A 12514-nucleotide genomic window follows, 5' to 3' on the forward strand; every position below is an offset into this window, starting at 1 on the left:
GCCAGTGGAAGCGTCTATTTTATTCTCTTTGCCCCGCATTAAATAATGACAATCAACAGCAGAGGAGGAGAGCCTTTGGCTCTGAACAGATGGCATCCAACACCTAACAAGCGAAGCAACTCTTTCAAGCATTAGATCCTAAATGTCTGATGGTCCCAAGGATCAGTAGGGCTTATTTGTCTTAAGACGGTTGGCAGCAGGATCCCCTGTAGTCACCATCCCGACGCTTAGGAGCATGCGTCATTATCCAGTCAGCAGCTAAAAGCAAAAAAAATCAAACCACCACATTTTTATAAAATTTCCCCCTCTCTAGTCCAACTTGAGACGACCAGATCCACCACCATCAGCAATTCCTCTACTTAAAGCCAGAGAAAAATAAGCCTGAAGGTAAACGAACGTATGAAGGTTAACAAACTTATCTAATTTTGACAAGGTTGTGCAACACCAAAAGAATCCGCAGGGTACCCTTCCCGGGGCTGTATCTGAATATGCCTGCTCTGCAGTTCTGTCTGCAGTTGAAACTAAAAGCACTAACCTAGCTATTCAACTTCCCCCCCACCAACCCCTTCCTTGCAAAGCGGCATCACTTTTCCAAATAAAAAAAAGGAAAAGAAAAATAGTAAACACACAAACATGTCAACCTTTTACTTTAGAAGACCAGCACGGGTTCGCGTTCCGCAGAGCCCTGCAAGTTTCCTCCTACACCTCTGCAAACGCCGAAGAACTCTGTAGGTACCAGGGGCCACAAGCCGGGGGAGGCAGGGCGCCTGCGGCCGGGGTGGGGGTGGGGGGCAGGAGGGGCCGGCCGAGGGGAGGTGACTGCCCCCCGCCCCGAAAGGCTCCCGGGCCCCGCGCTAGGCTGGGCAGAGGGGACGCTCGGGAGAGACCTCCCTGCCCCGCGGGGCAATCGCAGGAGAAGATCGGTACGGGGAGAGCAACGAAAAGGAGGAGAAGATCCAGAAGGGGGAAATAACGCCAGGACGGCCAGGGAAGACGCGGAGACGCGAAGCCCCTGGAAGCTGGGGACCTGACGCGAGGCGCGGGCGCGCGGGGCGAACGACGTGGGCAGGGAGCGCGCAGCCGACGCGGGGCTCACCTGGGGGGTCCTCTCGGCCGGGTTCTTCATCACCGCCTGGCGGAAGCTGTTATCCACGTAGGACGCCATCTCCCCCCGCAGCCCGGGCCGGGGCCGCTCCGCGCCCTCGGCCGCCGCCTCCCGGCCCAGCGCCGCCGCCGCCGCCGCCTCCGCCCTGCGCGCTCCGCCCGCCTCGGGCCAACCAGCCAAACCGCGGCGGCGGCGGGGCGGGGGGCGCGCGAGGCCCGAGGGTCCCCGCGGCGCCCGGCTGCCGGGAGCTCCCGCTTCCTCCGCCTCCCCCGCGCCGCGCGGCCGGGAAGGCTCCCCACGGGCCCGGGCTCGACACGCCTCCCCGGCTCCTCTCGGGGACGGCGGCGGCTCCTCCCGCCCCCCGCCGGCCTGAGTTATTTTTAGGGAGTTCGAGCGGCGGGGAGGGGTTGGCTGGGGCGCACGGGCCTCGCGCTCCTCCGCGCGCAGGGCCGCCCCCTCCTCTCGGGGGCTCCGGGAAGCACTCGGGGGCGCCGCGGCCAACGTCCGATGACCGGCTCAGGTCAGGGCACTGCGAAGCCGGGTCGCCTCGGCCGCCGTCCCCGCCGCCGCGCCGCGGCTCCGTTTACTGCGCTTGGCCGAGCCCCCCGACGGCTGCTGCATCCCCTCGGGCCGCCCCGCCGCCGCCGTGCGCTCCGCCGCCGCCCCCCATCTGCACGCGCGGAGCGGCCAGAGCGCTCCCGGCTGCGCGCTCGGCCCGCTGGCTCTCGGCAACTTTGTTCCCGGGCTGCGGGCGCGGAGGGAAGGGGCCGCGGGCACCGGGTCCGGACTCCTGGCGGCGGGCGTCGCGCACAGCCCCCCGGAGAGTGTTTGGGAAGCGGCGACTCCCCTCCTCTTCCCCGCCTCTTCCTCCTCCTGCGCCCCCGCGCCGCCCCGCCGCGCTCAGGGAGGAAGCGGCCTCCGGGGCCGGGCGCTTTGTGCTGCAACCATGGTGAAGAGCGAGTGACGGGCCGGCGGCCACTGGAAGCGCGCCGCGTCGGCGGGGGCGGGGCGTCCCGGCGCCGGGTCCCGCCCCCGCGCCGCCCGCCCGCCAGCCGGCCGCGCCCTCGCTCCGGAGCTTCACCTTCGGCGGCCCAGGTGAGCCGCGCGCCGGGCGCCCGGGGGTCGCCGCGCCCGGGCCGGGCTGGAGGGGGCCCCGCGCCACCTGGCCCCGGGGAGGCGGCGCGCCCCGGCTGCCGGGCGGAGGGCGCAGCTTCCCCTCTGGTGGCTCACGCCGCGCCGCCGGCCCACACCCCACGCGCGTCCCGGGGGACCTGCAGCGTCGCGTCGCCCCTCCAGACTGCCCCTGGCGCCACGCCTCGGCCGCCGGGGCGGCACGTCGACCCGGAACAGAAGCCCGGCCCGCAGCTTGGGCCGCCCTGGGCAGTCGTTTTGAACCCAGGGGTTGGCTCCGAGTCGCTCCAGAGGCGATCAGTCCTCTAGGGATTTATTTGGCTTATCCTTAACTTTCTGCAGGGACAGCGTTCCTCTCCTGCCTTCCATGCTCAGCAGGGCACCTTCAGACACTTAAATGACCAAGAAAGGAGGGAGATGGAAACGTGCCAGTTCAACCCTAGACCAAACACCACCCCCAGACGGGCGAACACTCCAGATTTAAAGGTGAGACCCGGACAGCAAGTTATGTGACATAAGCAGAAACACTGGCAGATGTGGCTTGGCACGAGCCGGGTAAACGTCCAGACCCCGGATCCGACCCGGAGTCACTTGGTGCAGAGGCACTAGGACAGAGCCCTTTAAGATGTCACCAGTCCTGCTGTGTCCTCCCCCCTCACACGCCCACCCGCGAGCCAGGTCGAGGTGTGTAAGGCCAGCCAAGCAGCGGGAACAGCTCTGGAGTCCTGGTCCTAGAGCTTGATTATTTTTTTTATTTTTTTATTTTTTGGGTACGTGGGCCTCTCACTGCTATGGCCTCTCCCGTCGTGGAGCACAGGCTCCGGACGCGCAGGCTCAGCAGCCATGGCTCACGGGCCCAGCCGCTCCGCGGCATGTGGGGTCTTCCCAGACCGGGGCACGAACCCGTGTCCCCTGCATCGGCAGGCGGACCCTCAACCACTGCACCACCAGGGAAGCCCCTAGAGCTTGATTTTCATCTGGCTCCCCTTCCCCACCGGCATCAAGTTCGTGCTTTGCTGCCTCTATGGAGGCCGCACTCAGAGGAGGATTGCTACTTTGAGGACCTACCACGCTGAACACTTTTCAAATTTTCAAACATAACTTTTTCGACATCTAGTTTATTGTAAACACTTGGAATAGGTTATGAAACGAACGTTTTAGGGTCCCGAAGTCACCTGTGTGGCATTAAACAGATTGTGTGGCTTCCAAGAGATGGGACCGTCCTGGCCGAACCTCCTGAAACAATCTTACAAATTATCTCTCTAGACCCTTGATGTTACCCTGTGCTCCAATGCTTCCCCATATTTCTCTCGAAGCCCTTAGTTGAAACCCAGCATCCAATTCTTTATGACCTAGAGCACCACCACCTTGAATAAGTGCCATTACAGCTCTGTGAAGAGAGAAGAAAAGTCAGATCCAATGAAGTGAAAAAACATACCTGACATCTCCATCTGGTGCCCGGTAGACATCTCAGAATTCACCTGTGCAAACCAGGCTCCAGATCTCCTGCCCCAGACATGCCCCAGCCACAGACTTCCACATTCCTACTAATGGCATCTACCTCTGTCACCCCTTGCCCAGGTGAAGAGCCTTGGTTTCTTTCTTGACTCTTTCCTTTCTCTTACCAACCCCCCCACCCCGGGTTTCAGTAAACCTGTCAGCTCAACCTTCAGAGTGCCATATCTGGAATCTAACCTCTACCCACCACCTCAATGGCCATGACCTTGGTCCATACCAGCGTCAGCTTTTGCCTGAGCTTTGCAGTAACCACTTACCTGGCCTCCCTCTTTCTGCCCTTGCCTCCAGCACCAGGGAGTCGGGGTGAGTCTTTTCACTCCAGCTCCTGTCATTCCTCTGCTAAAAACAACAACAAAGGGCTTCCCTGGTGGCGCAGTGGTTGGGAGTCTGCCTGCCGATGCAGGGGACACGGGTTCGTGCCGCGGTCCGCGAAGATCCCACATGCCGCGGAGTGGCTGGGCCCGTGAGCCATGGCCACTGAGCCTGCGCATCCAGAGCCTGTGCTCCGCAACGGGAGAAGCCACAACAGTGAGAGGCCCACGTACCGAAAAAAACAAAACAAAACAAACAACAACAACAATAAAAAGTCCATTAGCTCCCCACCACTTTTTTTTTTTCAAGGTCCTTATTTATCATGGCCTAAATGACCTATACACCTGGTTCTCCTTCCCTCCCCACCCCCGCCCCTTTATCTCTCTGACCTCATCTCCTACTATTCTACCCCCTCCTCATTTCCCAGCCACACTGGCCTCCGTGCTGCTTCTAGAACACAGCAAGCAAGCCACAGTCTCATGGCCTTTCCTTCTGCTGTTCCGCTGCCACCTGAATTAGTGACCCACTCCCCTAGGCCACCAGAAAACCAAACCAAACCTCGAATGGTGTTCCCTCGCCTCCTTCATGTCTTTATTCAAGTGTCACGTTCCCTGTATCTCCACATGCCCTGGTTCTCTCCCTTGCTTTGCTTACCACCATCTGACATACGACGGATTTTACTTACTTGATTTATTTATTGTGTCCCCCCACCATAACGTAAGCTTCCGACGTCAGTGATTTTTTTGTTCCTTTTGTTCACTGCTGCACCCCACAACGTGATGTAAATGAATGAATAACTATAGTGCTACCTTGTATGTGTATGGAACTGATACGTACATTATCTCTGTTGGGGAAGGGGAGGCTAGGAGAGAAACGTAACCTCTCTGAGCCTGTTTTCTCTTCTTTTAAAAGCAGATGAAGATGGCCTACCCTGAAGATTTTCGAGGATCCAGGAGAATCCACGCCAAGTGACCGTGACTTGTAAAGCGCTTGAACCACGGTGTGTGCTCAACAAATGGTGGTTATTTTTAAGATCGTCCTCATCATCCCAACCCTCTGAGGTTAGTGGAACGGTTATTATCATTCCTGTTTACAGATGAGGTAACAAAGACTAAAATAGGTTATGTGACTTGCCCTAGTTCCAGGCCTGCCTGGAAGTTTGGAAGGGCCCAGGGCAAGCTAATGTAGACCCCATCGTAAATGCCTAAAGCTGTAAATTAACTGGAACACAGTGTGGCAGTGACTATTGGCGTCCGGCCTGAAACTCACCCCATTTTCTTCCCATCTCTGCTCCATCATGTATTACAAAAAGGCTCATACGCGCGAGGACACCCTAGCCTGCGCACCATACCCCTCACAAAAGCTACCCCCTGGCGATTCCTCCAGCCTTGGACAGTCAGGCCTGGAAGTGGCAGGGCAGTAAGTTCCAGGGCCTAAGGTGTTCTGAAAGCATGGAATTCCTTGTCCCATGGGGAGGGTGAAGCCGGAGCAGGGCCCCTCAAAGCCTAGGCAATGGGCAAGAACTCAACTCACCCAGGCCGCACAGCCAGAAAGCTGTGACTTACAGATGCAAACCCAGCTCTTTTTGTTCTGAGTGCTCTGCTGTGATACTGAATTGCCCCAGTGACCTCAGGCGAGGCCTAATAGTATGTCTTGTCCACCAACAAAATGACTAACTCGCTGTCAACCTCTAAGCTATCATTTAATTTCAATTAAAGTTAATTTTCCCGCTACTTATAATTACTTATGTAAGTACGTTAATAATGCCATTCGGCATCTAGGACACCTGGTACTTGGCATGCATTGCTTTGTTTTATATATTTTATATAATATATTTTATATAATAAAATATATAGGCTAGGTGTTTACAGTCATCTTTTAAAGTGAGTAGATTTTTTTTTAATTTGTTATTTTTTTATTAACATTTGAGCACCAACAGTATGCTGTGTATACCATGGGTGACAGAATTAGACACAGACCTGCCAGTTTGCCAGTTAGCCTAAACCAAACTGCTCCGGTAACCATAAAGTAAGCCATTTATTATGCTGCTTCATAAAGGCACGTATAAAGATGATAGCTTCTTTGTTCTGTTTCTACAACCATCATATTATCTAGAAAGTCCTTAGGGGATAGAGAGACAGAACACTGTGTTTTAAGTCTAGAAATGCATTTCAAGTTCTGGCCTTAATACCATTCGACTTGTAACTTCAAAAAGCCTTGATGATTCCAACAGTAAAACCTAATATTAATACATCTCTAAATATATTATATAGGTTAGGTGTTTACAGTCATCTTTTAAAGTGAGCAGATTTTTTTTTTAATTCCTATGGGTCCAGCTACAACATAACAGTAATACTGATACATCTACATCTATCTATCTATAGTCATTTTGTTCAAAAAAACGCCTTGAACGTTCACTGTTCCGTCAATAAATATTGATATTTATTGCATGCTGTCTACTAGGTACTGATCTCTATGTTTGGAGTACCAATGGTGGATAAGACAACCGTGCTCCGTTTCCTGGCCTTGTGGGAGCTGACTCTGTGTGCCAGGCATTTGCCTCATTTACTCACCTCATCTAGGAGAATGGCCAGGGCACTAGGATCTCTTGTCTGAGAACAATCTGCACTGTTCTAAGACAAGAGATCCCTCTCGTTACCATCTTGTCCAGCTGTTACCACTGTCTGAAAGCAAGGTTTAGAGCTGAGAGGGGTGGAGTTCTAGTAAAGGTGTTCCTCCCATGAATCGGGCTCCTCCCAGACAATTTTTATTCACATTGTTTTGCAGTTACTTGAATCTCAGGAGAGTGGAAGGCTATAGTTTAGACACTGTATCGCTTTCAACAGAGCACACTCCACTAGGAAATATTGTATCTACCTGCAAATAGCATTCCAGAGTCCCTGGTAGAGAATACAGTTACAGAGCCCAGGGAGAGACAGTGAATACATAGCAGAGAGCTCATGAAACAAGTTAGATGAAGTGTATCGAATACACAATTAGACTCAGACTCTTAGGTTTGATTTTATAGGAATCCTAATAAATTCAGAGCTGAGGATGTTGTCACATGAGTAAGAACGATGCTAAATCTCGATGTGTAGATATTTTGGACTTGATTCTAAAAGAAGAAACCATTTTTTCCTAATCTATCAATATTATGACCTTGGTTCTGCCTTGGCCACAAAATTAAATAAAAATATAAGTCAGAAATATATATTTGAGCTAACAAATAAAACTGTTTTATCCGGTTACACGATTGCATCCTGCACCCTGACATAACCACTTTCTTCTGCTGATATGTTTGCATTTGAACTATTGGACCAGTGGGAAAGCACAGCCTTCTTTAGTTCCTGATTGTGAGAAAGCTGATGCGACATTTCTTAAAGGAAATGCGTTGTTAAACTTTTGATCCGCTGTCAATTCCTTCCATTGTTGCCTAGTATTTGGCATTTATTTTTATGAATCGCCCTGTGGAACTGTAGTGCAAAATCAGTCTGCCAATTTTAAGGAGACCTCTAAAAGGGTTTAGGTAAAGTCTGCAGATTCAGGGGTTTTTTGTTTGTTTTTTTTAAGCCTGAAAATAGGTAAAATTAAGGACTTCAGTTCAAAACCTAACGATGTAATTGCCACTACACAGTCAATGAGTGTTTAATGCATAGATTTTAAAAGCCCATGCTGGATATCATGAATGCTTAAATTAATTATGCAGAGAGAAAAAAAAAACCCTTCCATTTCAAACATGCACAATGGAACATTGTATAAAATTGTATCTGGGTTTCTCCAGTTATGTTAAGGTGGTTGCATACAACTGAAATTACATCCACAAGCGCACTGGTATGCAGTGCAGAATTTGTAAATGTGTTCCAATGAAGAAAAGCAGCTACAATTATCACCAGCTCTGGTCTCCAAGTGGTATTCAAGGGGAAAGCAAGTGTGCTATAATACAGCTGTCTGCTGTAAGAGCTACAAAATCAGACAAGGTCTGTGAGGGGGGGAAAAAAAAAAGCAGTATTCTTGACCAGCTGTGATTTTTTTAAACACCAATACTAACAATCATTCTGAAGTCATGATTATTTAATATTTGTTAAACCCAAGACTAGTGCTAGACACCATATGTACATAAACAAAGACCGAGAGAGTCTGTGTGTTGAGCTTGCAAATCTAAATTAGGCAAAGGAAGTGAAGGGCAAACAAGGGCGTGGGAAACATGCACTAAGGGCCCGTTTGGAAAAGGAGGCTATTTTGTTGCATTGTATGTTAGTTTTAACTATCAGAAGGTGCGTTATTTCGCAGCACAAAAATTTAAAGGAGGGAAGTCCGGAGTGGGGAGCGGGGAGCACATTGCCTTTATGGGGGTTGAAGGAGGAAACCTTCAATATAAAGATATATCAAGTTAGAGACCTGAAAGAGGAAAGCACCAGTAAATGGCAAAAAACAAGACAAAACTAAAAGCAAAAAAACTCTGACCATTGGCTGGGATCTGATACAAGAAGCAGTAAAGATAATAGGTGAGCTATAGCTCAGAAGAGAACCTTCCGAGCCCTGGAGAGGCACATCACGACGGCCCTGCCCATCCTCAGTGTTCTTATATGAGCATTTTACTTATCACATAAGTATGACCAGTGATAAGTGCTGGTAAGACATTTAAGACTGAGTTTGCTTCCGTCTCATGCTTACCTCACCTACGAGGAATGAGCCTGTGGCATCATAGCTGTCTGTAAGAATCCAAAGGTAATTAAGTCAGGGTAAAGACCGAGTAAACTCACAGTACTCCACCCACACCTGGTTGGGTGCGTCAGGGACGGGGCTGTTGACACAGAAGATAGCATAGAAGTGATTGGACTAACAGAACTTTATCACGTTGCTGCAGGGGGAAAAAATGTCATCTTTTTCCCAGTGGAGTCAATAAAATGCAGCTTTATAAGGGCGGAGCGGAATATATGATATAGTGGGAAAACCTTAGAATCTACTATCACACAACCTTGAATTTGAAAGCCTTTTCTGATAGACATGAGCTCTGTGACCTTGAGGAAAGAGCTTAACCTCTCTGAACATTAGTTTCTACCTTTGTAAAATATAGTTTAAAAATATCTTTCTTGCTAGATTACTAAGACAATGACTCAAAACAGGATTTATAAAAGTAAATATTCAGGAATTCCCTGGTGGCCCAGTGGTTAGGACTCTGCACTCTCACTGCCGAGGGCCTGGGTTCAATCCCTGGTCGGGGAACTGAGACCCCACGTACAAGCTGTGCGCTCCAGCCAAAAAACCATTTTTTTTTAATTTAAAAAGTAAATACTCTTTCTCATCTCTCCCTTCCCCTTAAAGGAATAGCTTTAGTCAAAGAATATTTATATGGCCCTTCAAATTTCTAGGAAAGAAAGATTTTAGGTTAAAAATATATTGACCTAATTGACTTTACATACAGAATTTTGAACTTAGAGATAGTTCTTTTATTTAGTCTATTTTAGTAAATAAACTTTAATTACTTATAGCAGGTAGCCCAGAGCCTCAAAGGTAGATAATGTTTTACCTGGGGCAGTGGTTCCTAGCTGGGGATGATCAGTAGTTTCACAAGGCTAAGAGTGCTGGCAGAGCTAGGCAGGGCTGCTGCCTCCAGAAAGAAAGCCTTCCGCGCTCCACAGGGCGGAATAGGAGCTGCTTCTCAGATGCATCAAACCCAAGTCTGACGGCATCTCTGCTTTTATCAAATAAATGAAAAACCAGAATTGACTCTTACAAATATTGAATCTATTGCCAGGTTTATGTCCATCTCAAAAAGCAAGGGATGACTGCCATCTACTAATCTGTGTGTTATTGTCCCATTTTTTTATTGTCCCATTGTTGTGTCAGAATTATTGTTTCCAAATATGAACATGTGAAAATCTGCACCTAGCACTCCAACGACTAAATCTAAAAAATATGTGTAAAAAATTAAATGAACCAGAGATCCCATTTAATTACAGACTAAAATTCACAGTGGTATTTTTTTTAATGTATTTTATTGAAGTGTAGTTGATTTACAATGTGTTTATTTCTGCTGTACAGCAAAGTGATTCAGTTATACATATACATATTCTTTTCCACTATGGTTTATCACAGGATATTGAATATAGTTCCCTGTGCTATACAGTAGGACCTTGTTGTTTATCCATTCTATATATAATAGTTTACATCTGCTAATCCCAAACTCCAAGTCCCCCACCCCCTCCCCCTTGGCAACCACAAGTCTGTTCTCTACGTCTGAGTCTGTTTTATAGATACGTTCATTTGTGCCTTATTTTAGATTCCACGTATAAGTGATACCATATGGTATTTGTCTTTGTCTGACTTACTTCACTTAGTATGATAATCTCAGGTATCCATGTTGCTGCAAATGGCATTATTTCATTCTTTTTGTGGCTGAGTAATATCCCATTGTATATATGTACCACATCTTCTTTATGCATTCATCTGTTGATGGGCATTTAGGTTGCTTCCATGTCTTGGCTACTGTGAATAGTTCTGCTATAAGTATTGGGGTGCATGTTTCTTTTTGAATTATAGTTTTCTCCTGATATATTCCCAGGAGTAGGATTGCAGTATCATATGGTAGCTCTAGTATTAGTTTTTTTAATATATAAATTTATTTATTTTCGGCTGTGTTGGGTCTTCCTTGCTGCGCGCAGGCTTTCTCTAGTTGCAGCGAGCGGGGGCTACTCTTCGTTGCGGTGCATGGGCTTTTCATTGCAGTGTCTTCTCTTGTTGCGGAGCACAGGCTCTAGGTGCGTGGGCTTCAGTAGTTGCGGCATGCGGGCTCAGTAGTTGTGGCTCGTGGGCTCTAGAGCACAGGCTCTGTAGTTGTGGTGCATGGGCTTAGTCGCTCCGCAGCACGTGGGATCTTCCCGGACCAGGGCTCAAACCCGTGTCCCCTGCATTGGCAGGCGGATTCTTAACCACTGCGCCACCAGGGAAACCCCTATTATTATTTTTTTAAGGAACCTCCATACTGTTTTCCATAGTGACTCCACCAATTTACATTCCCAAGTGGTATGTTTGTGACAGTTGCAATTCGCATATTTTTAACAAATTTTCAGATCAAATCAATCTGTGCCTTACCTGGCCCATCATGGGCCAAAGAACGATGCTCCAGGAGCTCTCCATGGTCTCTGCCCAAGGTTAGTGGCAGGGTTACAAGCTGGTAACCGAGTAGAATCTGTGCAAACTTAACTTGAAGCATTTCTTCCACCCATTTATCTTTATGGTGATTTTAAACACACACACACACACACACACACACACACACACACACACATCAACATCTATGGCAATTTGTGAATACAAAAGCACTGCAGAATTTTGAGAACAGATGCTAGCAGCAGCACTGACCCCGGGTCCTAGGCCAATTGGTTTTCTCCCGACAATAATACTACAAGAGATCTCAGCAGAGCACCTGTTTAGCTCTTTGTGTGATGAAAGCATCTGCGGTCTACGCTACTATGTCAGATGCAAATTTCTCTGTGAGTCTCTTTCCTGGGACCTGTCAATATTAGAGTGCATTCCTTTTGCTGGCCAAGATATTCCTTTGACCTTTCTTTAAACACAATGAAATGGGAATTGGAGAAAATAAAAACTTTCTGAAAGGGTTTCAATTCTTCCTCCCCACCCCTACCCCTGGTCAAACAAAGTGCCAAACAATGTCCAGACCATCCCATTGTCACTACACGATTTCTGTCCTTGCCGAGAAGTGGGATTCTTTTGAAGGACTCTGGGTCCAGGGTTGGGCCAACTCACGCAAAGCTGGAGACAGACTAAACCGGGTCAGTGACCTCTGTGAACGAGGCTAGGCAACCACTGGTGGTAGGGAGGGATAGGAAGCAGGGTATGAGTGCCGACCACCTTCCTCGTCTTCTTTCAGAAAGAAATTGCGAGTCCATGGCGATATCCAGTCACAACTCTCATGGTTAATTCGGGAAATGTTGGAAACACGAATCAAAAGGCACTAGCAGCCCTGGTTTCTAAACAAAGAGCTTTTCGGCAGGGAATGTCAGATGCTATATATTCTTTCTCATATGCAGCTCACCCTCGGGAGGGGGGCACTGAGTCCTGGGCGTATATTGTGCAAGAAAAATTAACACAAGCAGTGAATCCCATCTTTTCTTGTGGAGATCAATAGTCATTACCGAACAATGCCAGGACTCTCAAAGACCATTAAGTTTTTTCCGAGGGATTTCCCCAGATGGGCTCCTGGCAATTCACTTATGTAACTAATAACAGTGGCTGACAGGTATTGAGTGCTCGCCATGCCAAGCACTGTTCTGTGTCCTCCGGATGCACCGTCGTAATCGATTTTCCAATGACCCTATGAGGTGGCCACTGTTACCGTACAGGCGTTACAATTAGGTGGAGCTGAGACTTGAGGTCCCCGAGCCAGGAGCTGAACACATGCTCTCGGGTGCCGAAGCGCACGTG

General features: G+C 49.1%; 2 protein-coding genes across 19 annotated transcripts in view; one reads left to right on the forward strand and one right to left on the reverse strand.

Moving 5' to 3' along the window:
- Nucleotides 1-1227, reverse strand: part of RAPGEF2 (Rap guanine nucleotide exchange factor 2) — a 245025-nt gene extending 243798 nt beyond the window's left edge. For both annotated transcript variants that reach the window (XM_019926378.3, XM_033857408.2), the window contains exon 1: nt 1097-1227. In XM_019926378.3, the coding sequence (XP_019781937.2) occupies nt 1097-1165 (69 nt within the window). In that variant the 5' untranslated portion in view covers nt 1166-1227. The remainder of the gene's footprint in view (nt 1-1096) is intronic.
- Nucleotides 1228-1612: 385 nt separating this feature from the next.
- SPMIP2 (sperm microtubule inner protein 2) overlaps nt 1613-12514 on the forward strand; it is a 193471-nt gene continuing 182569 nt past the window's right edge. For 14 of the 17 annotated variants that reach the window (XR_004526789.2, XR_012332207.1, XR_004526790.2 and 11 more), the window contains exons 1-3: nt 1613-2200; nt 2579-2722; nt 4979-5127. The gene's annotated coding sequence lies outside the window, so the exon portion shown is untranslated. The remainder of the gene's footprint in view (nt 2201-2578; nt 2723-4978; nt 5128-12514) is intronic. The other 3 variants (XR_012332212.1, XR_012332214.1, XR_002174608.3) reach the window with 3 other exon arrangements.

This window comes from Tursiops truncatus, chromosome 5 (genome assembly GCF_011762595.2).
Source record: "Tursiops truncatus isolate mTurTru1 chromosome 5, mTurTru1.mat.Y, whole genome shotgun sequence".
Classification (NCBI taxonomy): domain Eukaryota; kingdom Metazoa; phylum Chordata; class Mammalia; order Artiodactyla; family Delphinidae; genus Tursiops; species Tursiops truncatus.